General features: G+C 40.5%; 1 protein-coding gene across 2 annotated transcripts in view; it reads left to right on the top strand.

The window, feature by feature from the left end:
- The window catches only part of NUP93 (nucleoporin 93), a 96,117-nt gene that overhangs the window by 39,585 nt on the left and 35,470 nt on the right, over positions 1 to 21,062 (top strand). The window contains exons 1-2 of one of the 2 annotated variants that reach the window (XM_016221026.2): positions 3,440 to 3,949; positions 19,854 to 19,916. Coding sequence is in view for 1 of the 2 variants with exons in the window: in XM_087827165.1 (XP_087683291.1) it covers positions 19,854 to 19,916 (63 nt within the window). In the remaining variant the exon portion in view is untranslated. Of the gene's footprint in view, positions 1 to 3,439; positions 3,950 to 19,853; positions 19,917 to 21,062 lie in introns of those variants that run through there. The other variant, XM_087827165.1, reaches the window with a different exon arrangement.

Below are 21,062 nucleotides of genomic sequence, written 5' to 3' on the forward strand. Positions count from 1 at the left end.
GAGAGGAGCCAGGAGGATGGTGATGGTGGGCTGGGAAGGCAGCCAGGATCCAGCTCTGCCTCAGAAGGATAGAGACTAGGGGACGGTAATTGCCCAGTATCACATAGCCTCTCATTCTTAACTCTTAAAAGCACTTTCCCACCAGTGATATTACGTGGTCTTCTCAGCAGCCCAGTGAACCTGGCAGAAGGCAGAACAGAGCTCACCAGGGATCTGTAAAAGTTTGACTTCTGGGTGACGCCCTGCGTATTGTCAGTGTGCTTTAGAAATTTACAGTTGTTCACTTGAACAGAATTTCACTGGTGATTGTTACAATTCTATTTGAACCACAGAATTTCAGTGGCTTCCTTTTTCTGTTCTGTAATCTTGTTTATTAATGGTAAAGGTAGGTGGGGGTGGGGATACTAATGCCACACCTTCAAATATGTCTCCTCATCCTTGTTGTTTCAAGTGTTGACCTAAGGGGATTGGAGCTATTTTCCTTCCTCCTCGTTTTTTCCTTCTTACTCAGAAATTTTCAGACCAGTTAACTACATGAGGGAGAAGGTCAGAAAGTCTTTGCAATTTGAGTATCTTAAGTTGGAGGAAGTGTTCCTACTTTCTTAGGAAAACTTTTTCTTTTGGTCCTATACCTGTACTTTGCTGGGAAGTTCTTTAATGGATTCATTGGGAGAATCTTTAGAGAGATGAAAATAGAAATAACAAACTTGAAACTTTTCTGTGAAAGATTACAGTGAATTCCAGGAAACTATCTAAAGGCATGCTTTGTTGGAATTTTATATGGAATACTATTTGAAAATTCAAACCTTCACATGAAATTTGGAGATCTTTCAAACATACAGAGACCCTAATACAGTTTGGTCATTGTGGCCAAAATGTAAGATCCATCTGTCTTTATACCTGTGGGTGTCTAGATTTTTTATATAGAGTGTGTATGTGATGTTTGGGTTAGCTGCTGTTATAGTTTAGAATGATGAAGTACACAGAGGATTTTGAAAAGTTGGTGTTGATCCCTTTGGTAGAAAGGATTAGACGTCATCTCTGCGTTTGTATAGCAAGCCCACTTTTATTCCTTGTATTAATAAATGCTGGGCCCACTAATTGTCTCCCTTTTTTCTTTTAGCTTTTGGTGCTTAGGGCTGTATAAAGCCAAAACACAAAATTAAACAAGGGACTACCAAATAGGCATTTAGGAAAGGACCACTTTATGTTCAGCTAGGGATAAAACGACCTCCTTTGTAAGGTAGCTTCTTTCCAGCATGTTTACGACCTTCACATACATATTCAGGCATCTGGGATCTGACTGAGACAGGTTAGTTAACACTCCTCGGTACCCTCTGCTCTGAGGTCCTTTGCAGCCAGAATCTGGTTCCCTTAGGATACCCATAGATTGGGGGAAGGTGGGAGTCTGAGCTGATTTACAATTTAGCATAAATATCCTTTCAATGTATTTGTTGGCTGTACCGATGAAGAAAAATATCTTAACGGTGAGTGACTCTGAGGTGTTCTTTGTTTTGTTTTGTTTCTTAATAATTAAAGGGGGTTTCTCATTCACCTATAGTGAACTTCACAAGGCTCCCTTAGAATAGGTTTTAACCATTGGTGAAGTGGTTTGACTGGAACCATGCTGGGGTCTTTGGGTTCTTTTTTTCTTCCCCTTCCATCCCCAGGCAGACCCTTACTGCTGCACACCCACTATGCTCCAATACAGTATTTATCTGATCCCAAACAAAAGAGTTTGCTTCTTGGACTGGTTCAGAGAGAGGTCCCCCAGGATTGTCTTTTGTTCGGTAATTGAAGCATAAGCCGAGCCTGGTTCATTTCAAAGCTATCCCCAACACACGGTTTCTCCCTCCCTCCCTGTGCAGTTTCTGAGATGCCAGTGGTACCTTGTATTGGTCTGGAACAAAAAAAGCTTGAATTGTTGAATATTCGCTACAAGTACTGTGACATCTGCTATGGCATCAAATAGCACTGTTGGTTCTGTTAATTTTAAGTTAGGGGAAAAAACAAAACTGGAAAGCTCTTGAGCTCTACAGTGTTTGTTAAGCTTTACAGCATTTGTTAACACATGCACCTCCAAATTATGCATTTGGTGCCATCACAGTGAATAAAACAGGAAATCATGAGTTGATTTTTATGTTAGTAACGTAAGTTCTTTCATTGTTACTCACTGTTCAGACACCAATGTGTTCTATGCTCATTCTTTTTCATATAGTTTTCTCTTTTTTTATATATAAATCAGAAATGTCTAAAACATCTCAACTCTGAGCACTTAATTGGCAAAAGTTCTGTTGTAAGATATGTAGGTTAATTATATTAGTTTTTCTTTTAAAGCAACGCAATCTGTAACTTGATTCTGCTTTAAATATCAAGTCGATGATTATAGATAAATAAGAACCTTAAGTAGCCAAATTCTAGATGCTAAGTAGCCAAGTTAATATTTGTATAAAATATTTTATGAAATTGGCAAGCACCATGTGTCCTTTGGGTTCTGCCGTAGAGGTACTGGTTTTGCAGCCAGCAGATTGCAGTGGTAGGGTTTGTGGATTTTGTTTTTGAGGATGAAAGAGTCTTTTCTCTTGACTTTTCTCTTGCAATCTGCACCATAATGACAGCCCACTACCTGCCTGGCCCAGCTTTAATCATCTGGTGCCTGTTTCTCAGTGCAGTTTCATCTTTGTTCCTTCACAAGCTTCCCTGTAATTGCAGAGTTGTTTGCTGCATTGAATTTCTTTTAGTGACAATGAAAAACACATGTTAGTATTTTAATGTGGTCTTTAATTTTCAGGTTATACATTAAAATATGGAGGAAAAAACCTTTCTGAGGAACACTTTTAAAAACTATTATGGTAGAATGGGAATATTCATTGCTTACACATCATATATTTTCCTCCTAAATGTTGTACAAAGAAGTGACAGTTGAGCTGAGCATATGTTAGTAAAAGGTCTGCATTTTCCTGTGTCACTGACAGTTTCATTGGCTGTATATTCCTGAGATGCAAATAACCTCGGTTCTGTTCAAAGCTATAATTAATCTGAATAGTTATTTAAACAGTATCAAAATCTTTTAACTACTGCAAGGCCAAACATTTAAGGTGGTGAATTTTCTGTTCTGTGTGGAAGACGGTGCAGTTGATGAGGGCACAGTCATCTGAGATGCTTGTGTGTGTTGGAGTTACACATTCTGTAGGCTACAATGGCAGAATCTGTCTGCTGCTGTATAAAATCTTAACTATCATTTATTTTAGCATCATGGCATGTGCAAATTCCTGCTGCTCACTTAAGGGACCAGCTTCACAACTGGGGTTACAGTCTGTGGCTACAGCACTGCATCACAATGCAGCAAATGCATTTTCCACATTAACCAAACATGACAGCTGAAGCGATTTCTAACTATGCAAGATGTCGGAAGTCATCAAAAATTCACATCAGAGTAATTGCAGTGGCTTGGGTCGAGGGGGAAAAAAGTATCATAGCATTCCTTGCCTACATGTTGTCGCACCCCCTCTTAAATCTTAACTTGGTACAGTCCGTTAACAATAAAATACCCTTCTGTAACCTATAAACTGTTACTCCCATCAGTTTGCGCCTTCAAACTGATGGCTGACTTCTCTGAATTTGTGTAGAGCAGCAGGAGTGATGATGCTGTGCCTGGGGTCTGCGAGGCACCCTTTTTCAGGGACCCTGCAATCTCATTGTCTAATTGGACTCTTTAGTGCTTCAGTCATGTCAACATTTGCAGGGTGTTCTCCTTTCCTTTTTCTTCCTTCTCTCCCTCCTCTCTCCTCTCTTCCTACCCCTTTCCCCCCTCCACTTCTGGCTGTTCGGAGTGGGAAAAACTTGAGCACTGGTTCTAACAGAGCTCATCCCACATAGAAGGTATGGAAGAGCTGCAGTGACCAACAGCAGCCACCGATCTGGAACTCCTTAAATTTGAGAGCTGCAGGTAGGATTGCCTTTGCCTGTGTTTTGTAAAGAAATTAAGATAAATGCCACCTAGTAAATAGAGTGACAGCATGTTGTTGCAGTACCTCTGAAAGACAGGGCCTTGGTTTGTTTAAAATGTTGAGATAAATTCAGAGGCATTTAACTCGTTTGATAGAAAAAGTACTTGATTCTCCTGAGAATTGTTCAGATTTATGCCTTGTCATTCTAATATTTTCCTCTAAAAAAAATCTGTGGGGTGGGGCAGAGGGGTATTTGCTTAAAGATTTAAATGGTTATTTAGGATTTTTGCAGACTTCCTCTTTAATACATAGTATGGACTTTCTTTAGGATTCTTTTAAAAAGATGCATGTGAAGTGAAATTCTTATTTGAGGTAAAATATTAAAGTAGAATTTATTTTCTTTGCAAAAACCAGATTCTTCTTTGGGATTGTAGATGACGTGTGTGTGTGTGTGTGTGTGTGTGTGTGTGTGTGTGTGTGTGTGTGTGTGTGTGTGTGTGTAGGATTGTGTGTGTGTGTGTAGGATTGTGTGTGTGTGTGTGTGTAGGATTGTGTGTGTGTGTGTGTGTGTGTGTGTGTGTGTGTAGGATTGTGTGAGTGTATGTGTGTAGGATTGTGTGTGTGTGTGTGTGTGTGTGTGTGTGTGTAGGATACCTTACCAAAGAATTCAGTCATTTATATTTTGTTACAGGGAAAAAGTACTATTAGAAACATTTGGAATTATCTCCCAGGAAATGCTTTAGCATAAGGTTTTACATGAAAAAGAACTAAATAGTAACACCAAAGATGAGGATTCTTAAAGTTACTTTTTAAAATTCATCCTCAAAAGAGTATGCTATGAGTCCTTTAAGTGTATTTCAAATTTTTGGTGTAGAAAATGTGATTTGTGTAAGTGAAATGAAAACTTCCTAAGTCATGCATGCATTATCTGGAGGGTAATAAAATTGTAAATGTTGCCTGTAATACTTTGAATACCTTGAGTAATATCAGAGATAAAATGCTTTTAATTCAGCGTTAAAAAGCAGCTTACTTGTATATGCAGCTTACAGTGATATATAGCTTTTTATCCCAAGGAATATATTTATATCATGGGACCTGTAGGGTCTGGACTTCTTTCCTTAGCATGGACTTGGAAATTGTTCACCTAGTTGAGAGATTTAGCTCCCTTCAGAGATGTGAGACTTTCTGTACTCTTAACAATAGGAAGACTTGAGGAGCTGTCAAGTGGGGAATGGAGGAGGGCTGCTCAGTGAAGGGAGAGGAAGTGTGAGAATTTAGCTCATCTGGGCATTGGGGGTCTGGATTTACCCAAGACCAGGATTCCTTTAAAACTCTGACCCAGTGTAGCATTGCAAAGAATTGATTTCTGAGATGAGACAATGAGCTGTGGTTTGCATTTGTAAAGATGGAGGAAACCTCTAACACTGACCCTGTATGGGAGATGACTCAATTATCAGTGCCTGGTACAGTTGCAAATTATTTTCCTTTGTCTGAAGTGGGTGGATGCCAGCGCTTTCATCAAAGCCCCTTAATTTAATGTATGGAAAATGTCTCAGCCACCATTTTTAACAATTAGCTGTATCACGGTTGAGGTGAGCTGGGTTCTGAAGGCAGCTGCAGGGCCATTTCATTTACATTAGGTTCTGTGCCACGAGAGCTTTGTTACTGTAAAACTCAGAAATGAATTTGCACACTGCATACAAGAGTTCTCTAGGAGGGTGGAGAACATTTCCTGAAAGAAAATGGAATCCTTTTGTCTACAGTAAGTATTTCTCATATTCATATAGCGGTAAGAGGTTGAAAATTTGTATTTGGTTGAATGGACAAAAAAGACTTTAAAATGAATGCTGCAAATGTTAAAGGTAAAGGTTCTTGGATATATTTTTTTAATGAATGTGTTAGAAACCAAGTGTGATATACATACTCGAAATACAGCTTTTATTAATGGTTTTAACACATGCTTTTAATTAATTATGCATTGTTAATTTAAGGTAATGAGAGGTATGAATTTATCACTAGTCAAAGATGAAAATGACACTTGAGAGAAAAATGAAAATACAGTATATTTAAAAGAGCTCAGGCTTCTTTTCACTGCCTTTTACAGTCAGTTTATTTTCCATTCCTAAAGAAAATTACTGGATTTTAGGTTGTTTTGTTTTTGTTTTTAAGAAAACACTTTCATGATCTGTAATAGCTGATTAAAATATATAACAAAAAATGTTTTTTAACAAAACAAGATTTTGCCCTAAAAGATCAATAGATTGGAGCTTTCACTCATTAATGAGGATAATTTTTAGTGCCTTCTGTTTAATTAATAGTTGTGACTTCAAAGCTACTTGTGGAAAACTCTCATTTGTGATGGTAAGCTTATAAATTTTGATTCTTAAAATTAACTGGATTTGACTGGGCTAATTCCTTTGTTCCTTTATGCTGTTACTTAGAGGAAACAAGTGGATTTTAACTTTGATTTGTGTGTTTATCTTTTTGAAGGCACTTAACCCTGAAGAATTTATAGTAAGTGTATTTTACTGTAAACTGTACCATGAAAAATTTTCTCAAAATGTTTTAGTAGCCATTCTAGGAGTTGAATCTTCACAGAACTGGGTATTGGAGAATCCTTTTAACTTGATATCAAATTTATAAAGCCAGCTGTTCTTCCAGGTCTGGTTGCAGTGGCTGCTGTTCTTCCTATTCACTGAGTGCTATTTTCTAATTAATAGATGTTTTTGAAACTAGAGGAGAGGAGGATTTTCACATTAGACTTTTCACTGAAATAGGAAGGCTCAGTTGTCCTGTTTAGAATCCTGCAAAGATTCCATAAAACTTGCAGAAATCTTATTTATGCTTGCAGCGTAAAAGCCTAGATCTCTGTATAATTTTTTTAATCCTGAGAGGGACATTTAATATATTAATTGTTCAGATGTATGGTATATAGATACATAGAATGCAAAGGGAGTCTTTTCCCTTCAATTTTATAAGACTTGCTTGCACTTGGAAATAAAAGCGTTAGGGCAGCAAATTAGAACTCCGTTTTACTTGCAGCTTTGCGTGCATAAAATGTTTGGTTGGGTGGCATGAAGGTTGTCAGCCTTCCTTTGAAATTTTTACAGTAAAAATTGGTTGAAGATTCTGGTCTGATTTTCTTTCTCTGGCTTTGGAAGCTGTGTAGTAGGTACTCGGGGAGACAGCAGAGGCCCAGTTGCTTCTCATTTTTTGCCCCCACCATGGCCTACTCAAGTTGGGCTACTGGAAAGAGGCTTTCTTTTCTGGTACTTGTAGGAGACTCCCAAATCTCTTCACTCTGGAAACCCTTCAGTTTTCTCATGAAATTTTATCCTGGCTGGTAATAAAGAGTCGGGCTGGTTCTTGCTACAAAAAAAAATGTATTCATATCAAACCTTTGAATGCTCTGGCAGTGAGAGTGATAATGTAAATAAGCAAGCACGTCGGCTGGCCCGCTGGGACCCATCGGTGATGGCACTGAGATGGCACTGAGATGGCAGTGAGGAAGAAGGGAAATGGCGGCACCAGGAACTCTGTGACAAGAGGTGGCCACGCGGGAGTTATTTTCCTTCAGTGAGGTTTGAAGTCACCCTAGTAACATGTCTTGCCAATCTCCAGTTACTTTTTATTCTGTTAGAAGAGAGGATTTTGAGCCGTTCCTGAAGTGAAGACTTAGTTAGCATTTATATCTAGATAGCTTCCAGTCGATGCTTCTAAGAAATTGTTGCTAAATAGGAATAAAGTAAAATTTTTAATAGATATTTATTATCGCCACTTCTGCAATTCCTTGCTTTGTGCTTCCTTATTCTTTTTTTAAAATGTAGAAACTCCTTCCAGTATAAGATGGATATTCAGAGAACAGAGGACAGTATGGTTCTCCTTTATGCAAGATGAAACTAGCATTGCTATAAAAATATGTTATTCCTGCTCAATTCTGATTTTTATTCTCGTTCTTTGTGGGCTTTGGTTATTTTATATATAAAATATATGTCAGCTGCCTTCAAAAACAGTCTATTATGTTTCTTTTGTGGTTGAAGATATGGATTGTTTTGGAAGTGAACTGTAGTTATAGTGGTCATGACAATGCAAACTTACCCGTTTCCACCTGTCATGGAGTTGGAATTTCTGGAGCTGGCCTTAGAGTTTATATGTAGTACAATCAGCTCATCTTACAGTTAGGTAAAGCAAGGTTTATGTAGTTAAACAAATCTTCTCAAGGTCACATATCTGGAAAGCAGTCAATTGTGCCCTAAATCCAGGCTACCTGACTTGTGATCTGTGCTGTGCCTCTGTCTGCATTTGACTCCAGCTCTTTATCTTTGTGGGCTTACTGATGACTGATGGATCTATGGGTTGAGCTTGCCAAAAATGACTTATTGAGCTGTGCATGGAGTTTTCCTGGGCCTGTGTTGTAGTAGATGATATGCATTTATAAATTTATCACCTATAAACAAACATTTAAAAATAAGATACATCCTTCAGGTTAAGCTTTTAGTCCATGTGTTGGCTCAGCAGGTTAAGTCTCCTGGGATGGGTGGAGGCGACACATTCTTCTGTTCTGATCAGGGATGGTGTGAGGGGTCCCACAGTGCGGGGTTTCCTCTTCTCCTGGTATGGATGGGCTGGGCAAAAGCTCTTTAGCTCCCTTGTCAGTTTCAGGCAATTTGTATTTGAAAAATGGTCTTGCTCTCTCTCCTCCTGTTGCTTGTATTTGTCACTCCAGCTAAGCAGTGTTTTGTGTTTTATGTACCCATGGTGACAATGGTGAGTGGTGCATCCTGCAGTATGACAGGGTAAAGTCAGCTCTGGCAGGGTGAAGTCAGAACATTTTCAAACTTAATTAAGGTTTTAGGGAGAGTGTGAAATCCCAAGTACTGTTAGCAGAGGAGTATTGTGACAAATTCCATTTAAGAAATGGGAAGTTATAAAAGAGAAGGTTTCTTGTTTGTTTTTCTTGTTTCATTTACTGATCTCCAGACATACATTTTTTTAAAAAGAATTTCTGAACTAGAAGAAACTGTAGGAAAACCAAAATGCCCTTTTCTGTGACAGCCATGATGATCAGTGCTCCAATCCCATCAGCATAAGCTGTGCTGCATAGCGGGAGGAGCTGTGATTTTCGACTGCAGTGTACATGACTGACACCGTGGACCAGCAGGGGATTAATATGGCACGTGGTGCCCAAACGTTGTCTTGCCTAATAGCGCTCCTTGTGCTTGCTAAAGAGAACTCGAGGCTTAATCCTGAGCTCTGTAGAAGTCAGCCTGGCAAAAACTGCTCAGCTCCCACCTAAGGGACTCGGAGACACACCCTCTGCTATCCTTTTTACAGCCCCCAAATCTTGCTTTCGTTTCGTTTCCAAAGGAGAAAGACACTAGATCTCACATAGCAGGGCATCTATAGGTTTGTTTGTTTTTTAAAAATAATACAGGGTTGTTTTAATGAGTTGCTGTAGAGTGGATTTGGAGGGCAGTGGGAGGGGGTGTTGGCCATGAAAAAGGCCATTATTGATGAATGCATTTTTTAAATACTGCAGCGGGGTTTTAGTACCCAAAGTTCTTTGAATGTGGACTGATCCATCTCTAAGATGGAAATCAGTTCCCCCAAGATATATGAAAGCATTTGTTTTGTTTGTTTTAATCCTCACCCAAGGAGTGAGGATATTTTTCCCCATTGATTTTTAGAGAGAGTGGAAGGGAGGAGGGGAGAAAGAAAGAGAGACAGAGACAGAGACATGGACTGGTTGCCTCCCCCACCCGCGCAGACTGGGGCGGGGATCAAACCCAGACCCTCCGGTGTGCAGGCCGATGTTCTTAGCCACTGAGCCATGCCAGCCAGTACTAAAGCATTTTCTTATTACCCCTTAATGTATCCTCCTCATCCTGTCTTTCCATCACCTTAGACTGACTATGGCATTAATGGTTTTTAGATCTGTTCATGCCTTGGGTGAAGAGAGGATTCTGCTGCTGCTCTTTGAAGCCAAGCAATACTTTGGCACACTGCTTATTCTATTTACAAAGGTAGTTTGGAAAGTTTTCTCTTCAGAGTCTTCCCTATTCTTGTGTCCCCAAAGGTTAGCCCTAGCACATGTTTGGGATTGGGGTGGAGGGTAGTGGGGAGGAGATAAAGTGCTTGGAGTTGCTGTCCTTGCTTTCTCCCATGGGGCCACCTCAGCAGTCTGCGAGCAGTTGACTGGCTGCCCTCCCTCTCCCTTTCTTGTCTTCTAGTGTTCCAGCCCGCCACGTCCTTCCCATCCCAAGTTCCAGGAGTAGAGAGAGGATGGCCGGCACAGGCCCAACCACTGCAGCCTGCCACGTCTGCTGCATCAGGGCCCCTCTCACTAGCGTGTAGGCTCTGGTTAATTTCTCCTGGAAGTGGTGGGGTATCAGCACTGAGCAAGTCACATCCTCTCCCCAAACCTGGTGACCAGCAGGGGAGAGCTGTTACACAACCCTGGAAGATTATTTCAGGGATTCTTGGATTTGGGAGGACTGGGAGTTGTGCTGGAAAGCAGTTTTTCCCACTAGTGCCTGAATGGCCATCATTTATTTCTTTTTTAAGAATTTTTTCTTTTTTTTACTGATTTTAAAGAGAGAGAGAAACATCCATTGGCTGCCTCCTGCAAGCCCCCATACTGGGAACCAGGCCTGCAGCCCAGGCATGTGCTCTGACCATTTATATTATGCTCATTTATATTATGCCCTTACTGCTTGTTCCCCCTCTACATGGAGGCTCCCACCCAGTGACACTGGGCTGGACAGATTGCTTTTCTTTCCTACATGGCCAGAGATAGGTAGCAGATAACAGGAATGCCCTGGGCTCCCTAAGAGGGACAGAAGTAAATGACCCTCCCAGGGATGCAGCCCTTGGCCTTGCTTTCCAAGTGGAGCAGCCTGGTGTGCTAAGCAGCCGTAGCCTGATGCCTTGGTGTAGAAATAAGAAGAGTTATATGCCCACATTGTGTTGACAAAGGAGGTGTGCCACCTACCCCTACACCCCTTCCTATGGTACCACAGGAATGGCATGTCCCCATTCTCAAAGATGACTTTCCCTTCTGGGTCATGGTGGGTTCTGCCTCTTATATTCTTTCTTTACCCAGTGTTGAAAATCTTGGAAATTGGGGTTTTTTTATTATGTGGTAGTTCCCTCCCTTATTTTTGGTGGGATGGGGAGGATAATAGGGAGGGGTTCACAAAAGGCAGTTAGATGGACTTATACAAATGGCTGTCTCAAAGGCCAGTGGCTTTTCCAGAAGGCACAGGCAAGATGGAATTGTATCATGGCTATATTGGCATACTCTTGAAGAGATAGGATGTGCCAGTATGCTTAAGTCAGAATGCTGCCCATAAGGCTGTAGGCAGATCCTGGAGGAGGCATTGCTCGGAGCTGTGTATTCCTGGGTGCAGAATCTTCTTGCATACTTTTGAGTTCTCTTCAATCTGTGGGAATTTGTAGACCATCCTGTAAACCAGTTTGAGTTATGGGAGCAAGTGATTTGTTTTGCCTTAATGGACCCAGATCCATCACATAATTGGGTGACCCTTTGTTTAGCTGAGTAGCAGAAACCATGTACAAAATGGGACCCTGCAACCTGGCAGTAACAGATGGCCTGGTGCCCAGGCAGTGCCATGTTATAGAGCCAAGGTCTTCCACCTGTGGCTGTAGAGCTGCCTGCAGCCGATGGATGTGCAGAGCTGGCAAATGGTGGGACTCCACAGCCACTCTTGCAGGGTCTGCTGCCACCTGCTGCATGAGAGCAGCTAGGCTTTTTGCATAAATGCCCAGTGAGAAATCATATAACAGCATTAAAAATGGATTACAATTGGTGATGTCAGCTCTGCCAGCTTAGCATTGCTTTCTTCAGGAGTAGCTTTTGAAGATATGTATATATATAGAGAGAGAAAGATTATTCTATGAACAAATAACTTAAAATATTAAAATTTTTGCAGAAAACAAGCAAGTGGGACTTACTCTAAATATCTAAGTGGGAGAAGAAAGCCTCGATTTGCTGTTCAGTCTCTGTTCCTGCAAAAGGAGATTCAGTCTCTTGTGGGCCTTTTAAGCTGACATATATTCTTATTTTATTACATTAAATATTGGTCTGAGAAAATAACGAAACATGCTATAAACAATATGAAAGTTTCCCAAATCCTGAAAATGCCCAGTTTTTAAATTTCTGTCTTCATCTTTTGGGTTTTATCAATACTGAACATCTCTTTTGCCTGAGAAATTCCTTGAGGTGCTCTCTGTAGGCACCATGAAGGGAGCTAGTGAAAAGCGTGTCCACACCATCTGATAAGCCCAAGGCTCCAAGCACTGGCAGGATTTCTGTGTGCTCATCTGAAAACAGTATCTTGCTTTGTCCTTCCTCACTTTCTTCTTAAGTAGCAGTTTTACCTTTGTAAAAAATTCAGGGAAAGAAGGTTGCAGAAGAGGTCATCCATTCAGAAATTGGGAAGGTTTGGGAGAGGTTATGAGAACAGGTAGTTCCTCAGAAGGAACTGAAGCAAATGGGTATAACTCATACTCTGTCTTTATGGAAATCGGACACTTCTCCACTTACCATCTAAAGTTCTCACAAATGCCCTAGCTGGTTTGACTCAGTGGTTAGAGCATCGGCTGCAGACTGAAGGGTCCCGGGTTCAATTCTGGCCAAGGACACATACCTTGGTTGCAGGCTTGATCCCTGGCCCCGGTGGGGGCATGTGCGGGAGGCAACTAATCGATGTGTCTCTCTCACATCGATGTTTCTCTCTCACATTGATGTTCCTCCCTCCCTCCCTCCCTCCCTCCCTCCCTCCCTCCCTCCCTCCCTCCCTCCCTCCCTCCCTCCCTGTCTCTTCCCCTTACTCTGAAAAGCAGTGGGAAAATATCCTCAGGTGAGGATTTTTAAAAAATTTTTTTAATAAAAATAAAAAATAAAGTTCTAACAAATACTTGCAGTGCTTATTGGAATTCTTGTTGCATCTTGGAGGAGATCCTCTTCGTAATTCTGTTTTTTAACTTTATTTTTTATCTGATTTTTTGCTTCACCTTCATTGCCTTCCTAGCTATTGCTTTATCTCACCAAGGTTATTTTAGACCCCAGTGACCATTTTCTACTGTTACAGTTTTCGTTTGTTAATATTATTTGATTTGGAATGCTGGTTACAGGTTTCCTGTTTTGTATATAGTGAATGTATTAAATGAGAGGGGATATAAGGCTTTCATTGCACCCACCATGTGTTTTTGTCTTGTGCCAGGTTCCTTCTGGTACAAAGGCTGGCCTGCTGTGGGCGCCTCGCTTTCAGTTTTGACAGGGTGGATGGTCATTTGGTCTTTGAAGATGAAGAGGCATAGAATGGCCTTTTGTTTTTTGAGGGCCATGTAAACTGTGGCTTTAACTTTCTGGGGCCACCTTAATTTTTTTTATCTTTATTTTATGTTTAATGATCAGGAAACTTGTATTCTTCGATTCAAACCATTTATGTAACTAACAAATCACTTATTTGTAGTAGGTGGGAAGCAGAGTCCTATGAAAGAATCAGTGTCAGCTCTTTTTTTTGCTGTTACTTTCCTCGCTGAAGTGTATACTGAAAATTTTCTCACAAAGACCCTTATTTCTTTTTAAATTTTATTTTTGTTTAAAATATTACAGATGTCCCTTTTTCTCTCCAGTGACCCATTCCATCCCATCCCATCCCCCTCCCCAGTCCCTCTTCCCACCATTGTCCCTGTCCTTGGGTTGTGCATATATGCGTATAAATTCTTTGGTTACTCTCTCCCCCTCCACCCACTCGCCCTCCTCCATCCCTCTGACATTCGTCAGTCTTGTCTATGCTTCCATGTCATTGAATCTATTCTGTTCATCAGTTTGTTAAGTTCTTTAGATTCCAAATATAAGCCAGATCATGTGATGTTTGTCTTTCTCTGCCTGGCTTATTTCACTTAGCATAATTTTCTCCAGGTCCATCCATACTGTCCCAAAGGGTACGAGATCCTCCTTCTTTACAACTGCGTAGTATTCCATGGTGTGAATGTCCCACAGCTTTTTTATCCACTCATCTGCTGATGGGCACTTGGGCTGTTTCCAGATCTTAGCTATTGTAAACTGTGCTGCTATGAACATATGGGTGCATATATTCTTTCTGATTAGTTTTTCAGGATCCTTAGGATATATTCCTAGAAGTGGGATCACTGAAAAACCCTTATTTCTTATAGTTTTCACTTTTGGAAAGCAAATAAGCTAAGAGAATTTGGCCCTTTGACAAAAACAAACATCCTTTCGCTCATTCTCTTTTTCTACAACAGGTTTTCATTAGTTGCCACTTGTACTCGGGAACCCAGAGTTTGCAAGGTGATTAAAAATGGGCAGTTTCATGCCCATCTTTCTCATCCTGAGCCATTTAAAAGCCAGTTTGGCTGCCAGGTCCCTGAGATGTGGTAGGAGAATCGGCTTACCTTTTGGTTACATTCTGAGTTGTTCTCAGCCAGTATACATTGCAAGGCAACCCACTTTCTCTGTTAAAGATGGAACACATGACTGAGCTATTGCTTGGACTAATGTGCAGTGTTTATTGTTCCACAGCAATAAGTACTAATAAACATATTGGAATGCTATAAAGTTGACATTTAGAGCAGTAGTTCAGGCTTTTTTGCCTATGACCTGTAGTAAGAAATACATTTTATACCGTGACCCACTTCATACATACAAATAAGTATATATAATTGAAAGAAAGTTCCACAACACGATATTTACCCATACCAAATATCTCTGTTGTACTTTATTTCATTTAAAAAATTGCTGGTTGATTTTATGACCCAATTATGGCTTCTGACACACATTTTGAAAAATATCGTTCTAAAGGAATGCCAAAATTGACATTTATTGTCTTATTTTTCCCCCCACTATGTAAAGTAGGGGGAAGAAAGGAATAAATATGCAAGCATAACATATCTGTTTATCCCACTTTGAAAAGGAGTTAGAAAATTTGGATGTTAAGTCTGAACTTTGCTACTTACAAACCAAGTGATCGTAATATGCAACTTCAACATTTGCGAGTTGGACCAAGCATCTTGTACAGCTTTTTATATGTTTAACCTATATTTTTAAAAAATTTTCAATTATAGCTGTCCTACAATATTATATTAGTTTCAGGTGTGCAGTGTAGTGATTAGACATTTATATAACTTACAAAGTGATCACCCCGATATGTCTAGTATGAACCTATATTAGGAACACACTTTGGCCCTAGCCGGTTTGGCTCAGTGTTTACAGTGTCAGCCCGTGGACTGAAGGGTCCTGGGCTTGATTCTGGCCAAGGGCATGTACCTCGGTTGCAGGCTTGATCCCTGGCCCTCATCGGCCCTCTTCAGGGCAGTGCCAGGGTGAGCGCAGGAGGCAACCTATCAGTGATGGTGTTTCCCTCTCTCTCTCTCTCTCTCCCCCCCGCCTCCCCCCCCCCCAAAAAAAAAGCAGTGGGGGGAAAAATGTCCTCAGGTGAGGATTTTAAAAACAACACACTTTGAAGTATGGTCCAGTTAAGTAGTATTGAGAGACAGTCTAGAACTGGGTTAAAAGTGAGGAATAGAAGCAGATGTGTGTAACAAAAGATGTAAAACTCAGTAATCACCATATCCATGTATATTAGCTCTTATTAGTACTGGTTTAAGGATTGGTATTCTCTGAGCTTTCAACTTCAACATCTGTAAAGGGAAACTAATAACTGATGAAGAAAACAAATTTAAGGATATTTTGCTCCTCTTCTAGACTCTCCTTTTAGAGATAAAAAGTTTTTCTTTATTTTCTTGATATAGAAGTTTACTGTTCCCTAAATATCTCAGAAACAGTTGGTCTCTTGAGAGTTAGAACTGTGTGTGAATTCTGCCTCTGCCTCTTCCTGGTGGGGAACCCTTGGTGTTGTCACTTGAATACTGAAATCTCTTTCTTACCTGTAAAATGGGGTGGAAGTGGATGGGGGAGTGTGGGGATGATCATGTCTCCTCTTTCACATTGTCAGAAGATCAGCAGCAGTGTCTTTGAATTGCTTAGAGCAGTGTCTGGCCCTTAATTGCTTCCTGAATGGGAGCTATTATATGTTAGAGAAAGCTTGAAACCAAAATCCATTCAGGGAGCCAGTTAGAAGAGGGTCTGTTTCCAGGACTCTGGCAGTGAGAAGCAGTATACAGATGGGGACATCTGGAGGAGTTACCTCACCTAGCAGGCCTGCAGAAGTTTATGGAATGTTCCTTATTGAGTAGGTCAACAGCAGAAGGGCAGGGTGGGAGCCTAAGAGCAATTAAAAAGTGCTTGTAGAAAGAAGAGGGTATATTAGTGATGAGGCGCTCTGAGGGTCACAGACCACTGACATCTCTGAATGGAAGGTGAGCTGTAGGGCCTTCTCTATGACCAGGGGTCTTCAGTGTGGCAGGGAGCCCCACCCAGTGAGAGAAGCTTCCTGCCTAGTTCACCTCTCCAGAAAACCCATTTTCTGAGAAGCTCTAAAGGTATCTCTCTGGGATGAGAGGTGTCTCCCAGGACAGTTGGAAGGAAAGGAAACGCACGTGGAAAAGGGAAGTCAAGGAAGAAATCTGTGGGAAACTTGGGCTGAAGCAGGTATTTTTCTGCCCAACTTTTTAATTCTTTGTTACTTTTTCTTGTGTGTCCTTGAAAAGAAACTGCCACTAGATGGCACTCAGCTTCAGCACTATTCTGGCTGTATAAATTATTATTTTTAGGATTTTTTTCAAAAGATAGGTCACCAATAATACGTTGTTTTAAAAATAAAATGTGACTTATAGCCAGTTTTAGTGTTTCATTTTAGAAGGGAATAAGTGATGAAAAATTCAAATTCAAAATCTATATATTTTGTGGGCTCAGTTTGTACTATAGAGAAAGCACAATTGTTGAGGTACATAATGGCAATGAATATTTTAAAGAAGAAAATAACTTGCCCAAAGCAATATCTTTTTTCTTCTTTCTTAACTACTACTTGAAATTTCATTTCTTTTTCTTTCTTTTTTTTAATATATCTTTATTGATTACAGAGAGAGGAAAGGAGAGGGAGAGAGAGAGAGACAGAAACATCAATGATGAGAGAGTCATTGATCAAGCCCACAACCGAGCATGTGCCCCGACCAGGAATAGAACCCCAATCGCATGGTCGACACTCAACCGCTGAGCCACGCCCAGCCGGGCGAAATTTCATTTCTTAAAACATTTTTAGAATCATATTTCTTCAGAGTAATATGTTGCTTTTAAACAAACATGCCTGATTATTGCTTTGCATTTGTGTTTTAATTGTGTGTGTGTGTGAGTTATATGCAGACATGAGTGCAGTCCAAAGAATGAGACAGGCTGGTCATCGATTGGGAAGAGCAGAGGAAGCCCAGTGAGGGGGTGGGCCACTTGGCACAGCCCTTCCCACCCCAACCAAAAAGAAAAAAATAAGACCAGGCCTTTTCAAGTAGTGGTTATCACCCTCTACAAAGCACAATCTGTGCCTACAGTTTGTTAGGGACCAGCATTCAATGATAATAGTTCCATAGCTTTGTTTATAAACAATGACACTAAAGCCTTTAGCTTTAGCCATTGAAGACCACTCAAGAAAGGAAATTCATAATTAAGGTTTGTTCACTTGATGTAGTCATGTGTAAAGGGTATAATCAAAGGTTGTTAAAATCCTTCCCATCGTATCTGGCCCCCCTGCCCAAGCAGGCGTGTGTTAACAAGCTGCCACCTCTACACGGACACATGAGGTCCTAACTTTACGTGCTCTGGTTTATTGTTTATTTTTTTATAGATATATCTTTATTGATTTCAGAGAGAGGAAGGGAGAGGGAGAGAGAGATAGAAACATCAATGATGAGAGAGTCATTGATCAGTTGCCTCCTGCATGCCCCCAACTGGGGATCAAGCCCGCAACCCAGGCATATGCCCTGACAGGGAATCGAACCCTGATCGCGAATTGAACCCCGATCGCCTGGATCCTAGGTCGATGCTCAACCACTGAGCCACACCCGGTCGGACTGTGCTCTGGTTTATTGAGGCCATTGCAATAGTAGGCAAGTGACCAGTGTCTCTCCCCATGACACCCCAACACAAGTTATAGGTATTGGAGCAGTCTTCATGTTGTGTCCTCAGAGCTGCCTTGGGAGCTGCCTCAAGGACTGCCTAGAGGAGCCTGTTTTCTGGGCTGCTGCCACTTTCCCTATCCATCCCAGTTCACCACCCAGGTTGGGGTGTGACAGCAGGTATGGGAAAATTGTGGGCCAATATATAAGAATCTGGGAATCTATGAAGATTAGTAATATTTTATTTAAATTTATATCCCCAGTCTTATCCAACTGACCACCTATTATTTCTTAAGAAACAGCAGCCTCGTATCTGGGACTGTTTGAACAAAATATACTAAAATTTCCAGTTGTTAAAATATATTAAGTGATAAAAAATTACTTAACCATGACAGTAAGCTTTCAAGAAAACTGTCAAATAATGTTTTTGAGTTCAGCTTGTCATTTTAAAAGCTTTAGCCTAATTCTGTTTTGGATTATCTTCCTCCAAAGAGTTCCTAAAGAAGAGCAAAAACACCATTCTGGGGGGGAAAAGTCATTTTGGACAGATGCAACAGTAGTGTGCTTGACGTGCTTACCTCCTCGCATTACAGACTACAGATCTGATGTAGGGTGACTTGAATTCTTTCATATTATGACTAAGACTTTTATCTCTACCTGTCAGTTGGCAGATCATCTTCCTTGTTCCTACTTGGCCCCCATGCCCCAGCTGTGGAAAAGAAGCTTTACCCATGTATGAAGGGCAAGGAGTTGGCATGGAGGCAGACCCTACAGCCCACTCTGTCTGCAGCTGTGGCCAACTATCAGTGACCCTCTCCCTCTTCTCCAAGACCTCAGCTTGAGCAGTGAGGACAATGAATGGCAACAAGGAGATTACCCTGGGCATCTCTTTCTTAAATGTCACAAACAGATCTTAATCCAGTTTATTCTAATAATAGAGCTACATGTATTGTACTTTAGGCCAAGCACTTCATTGCATTATCTCACTTAATATTCATTTTGTATATAAATAAGCTAAGGTTTAGAGAGTTTGGGTGTCTTGGCTAAAATGCCATTAGTAAGTGGAAGCACTGCAATTTGAAATTATGTCTGTCACTGTGTTATTGTATATTTGCATTTTACAGGTATTTAATCCATGTGCATATTAAACCAGACTGTGGACTGTCTCCTTCTCACCTCACCTGTATTAATCAAGTAGCAGATGGCATCAGGCCTGAAATAGGGAGGACATGTTGCAAAACCCCAGAAGCAATGTGTAAAGAAATGAGTTTTCGGGTATCCCAGCCATTGAAAAACAGGTGAAAAATATCCATACAAGTAGATGTCAGTGGCTTCCTCAGTGTTAGGAAGAAATTGAAGAATTCATGGAAAGCAACAGAGAAAAATAAATAAATTAAAAAGTTCCAGCCATTAAACAAATGGCCTATTCATTTAAAAAAAAAGGGGGAAAGAAAGAAAGCAACAGAGAAATATAGACTAGGGAACATTAGAGGCACTGTGACTGGCCATGTGGCCAAAGCTATATCTATACTATAATTTGAGCCTTTTAGGAATTGAAGGGCACTCCTGACTGTTCACATTTTATGTTTATAGGACATGAGACTTTACACTACTGCTTTATGGGGACTTTATCTCCTGATAATCATCATGTGCTCCCAGAATGAAAGAAACTAGGAAACAGCTATAGAAACCATCTATTCTGATATTTTCCAGTTGAAAGGTTTTTATGAGGGTGAAGGTGGGCAGGGTAGAAGATATCGTTATGGTTATTTTTCCCCCCTACAGTGTATTTTTTATTTTTGGAAGGTTAATTTGAACCTAACTCTGTCATTTCTCCCCCTTTCATAGGGCTTTCTAAAGAATGAGAAAGACAATGCCCTGCTGTCTGCCATTGAAGAGTCCCGGAAGAGGGTAAGAAACGAGCCTCTGTGTAGATGTACAACCATGGTGAGGGCAGCCTTGTGTACTGGGAGCGCAGGTTCTGGAAGCTGGAGGCTGTGCCCAAGGCCAGCTCTCCTGCCTAGCAGTGAGTTCACTAGAGGGAGTTGCAGGAACTGTTTTTGAGGAAACCATCATGCTTGGAACTCCATTCGTATTTAGTGACCAAAATGCATCTGAAATACTGGGCTGGTCAATTATGAAATTAATCTTAAAATGGAATGGCCAGACAATTCTTTCATTGTTATAGGAAAAAGTGGTATTTTCAACTAAATCAGCAGTTCAGAGAGGCAATTATGATCATTATTTTCCTCAATTTCTTTCTCTTTTATCACCCAAATTGGCTTTCTATGCTACCTTTTATATTTATTATTTTTATTAAAGTATAGTTGATATATAATATTTAGTTTCAGGTGTACAACATAGTGACTCAACTTTTATATTCCTTATAATGTGATCACTATAATAAGTCTAGTAACCTTCTGTCACCATACAAAGTTATTACGGTAATATTGGCTGTTTTCCTATGCTGTACATTACATCGCTGTGACTTTTTTTAATAACTGGAGGTTTGCGCCCTGTTCTCTGTATCTGTGAGTCTGTTTCTGTTTTGTTTTATTTGTTCATTTGTTTTGTTTTCTTAGATTCCACATACAAGTGAAGTCATATGGTGTTTCTGTTTTCTGTCTGACTTATTTCACTTAGTGTAACACCCTCTGGGTCTGTCCATGTTGTTGCAAATGGCAAGATCTCATTCTTTTTATCCTCACCCAAGGATATGTTTTTATTGATTTTTAGAGAGAGAGGAGGGAGGGAGAGAGAGAAAGATCGATGTGAGAAAGAAACATCCATAGGTTGCCTCTGGTACATTCCCCAACCAGGAATCGAACCCGTGACCTTCCAGCGTTCAGGACAGTGCTCCAACTAACTGAGCCACACCAGACAGGGCAAGATCTCATTCTTCATGCTGCCTTCAAGCTCTTGAAAAAACAAAAACAAACTAGCTTGACCCTTGAAAGCATGGTAAAAAAGTCAGCCAGAACAGCCGTTAAATGTGTAGCAGTATTTTGCAACAAGCATTCCCTCAAGATACTCAGAGATCACTTATTTTACTAACAT

Source organism: Miniopterus natalensis, chromosome 18, assembly GCF_054644295.1.
Source record: "Miniopterus natalensis isolate mMinNat1 chromosome 18, mMinNat1.hap1, whole genome shotgun sequence".
NCBI classification, from domain to species: domain Eukaryota; kingdom Metazoa; phylum Chordata; class Mammalia; order Chiroptera; family Miniopteridae; genus Miniopterus; species Miniopterus natalensis.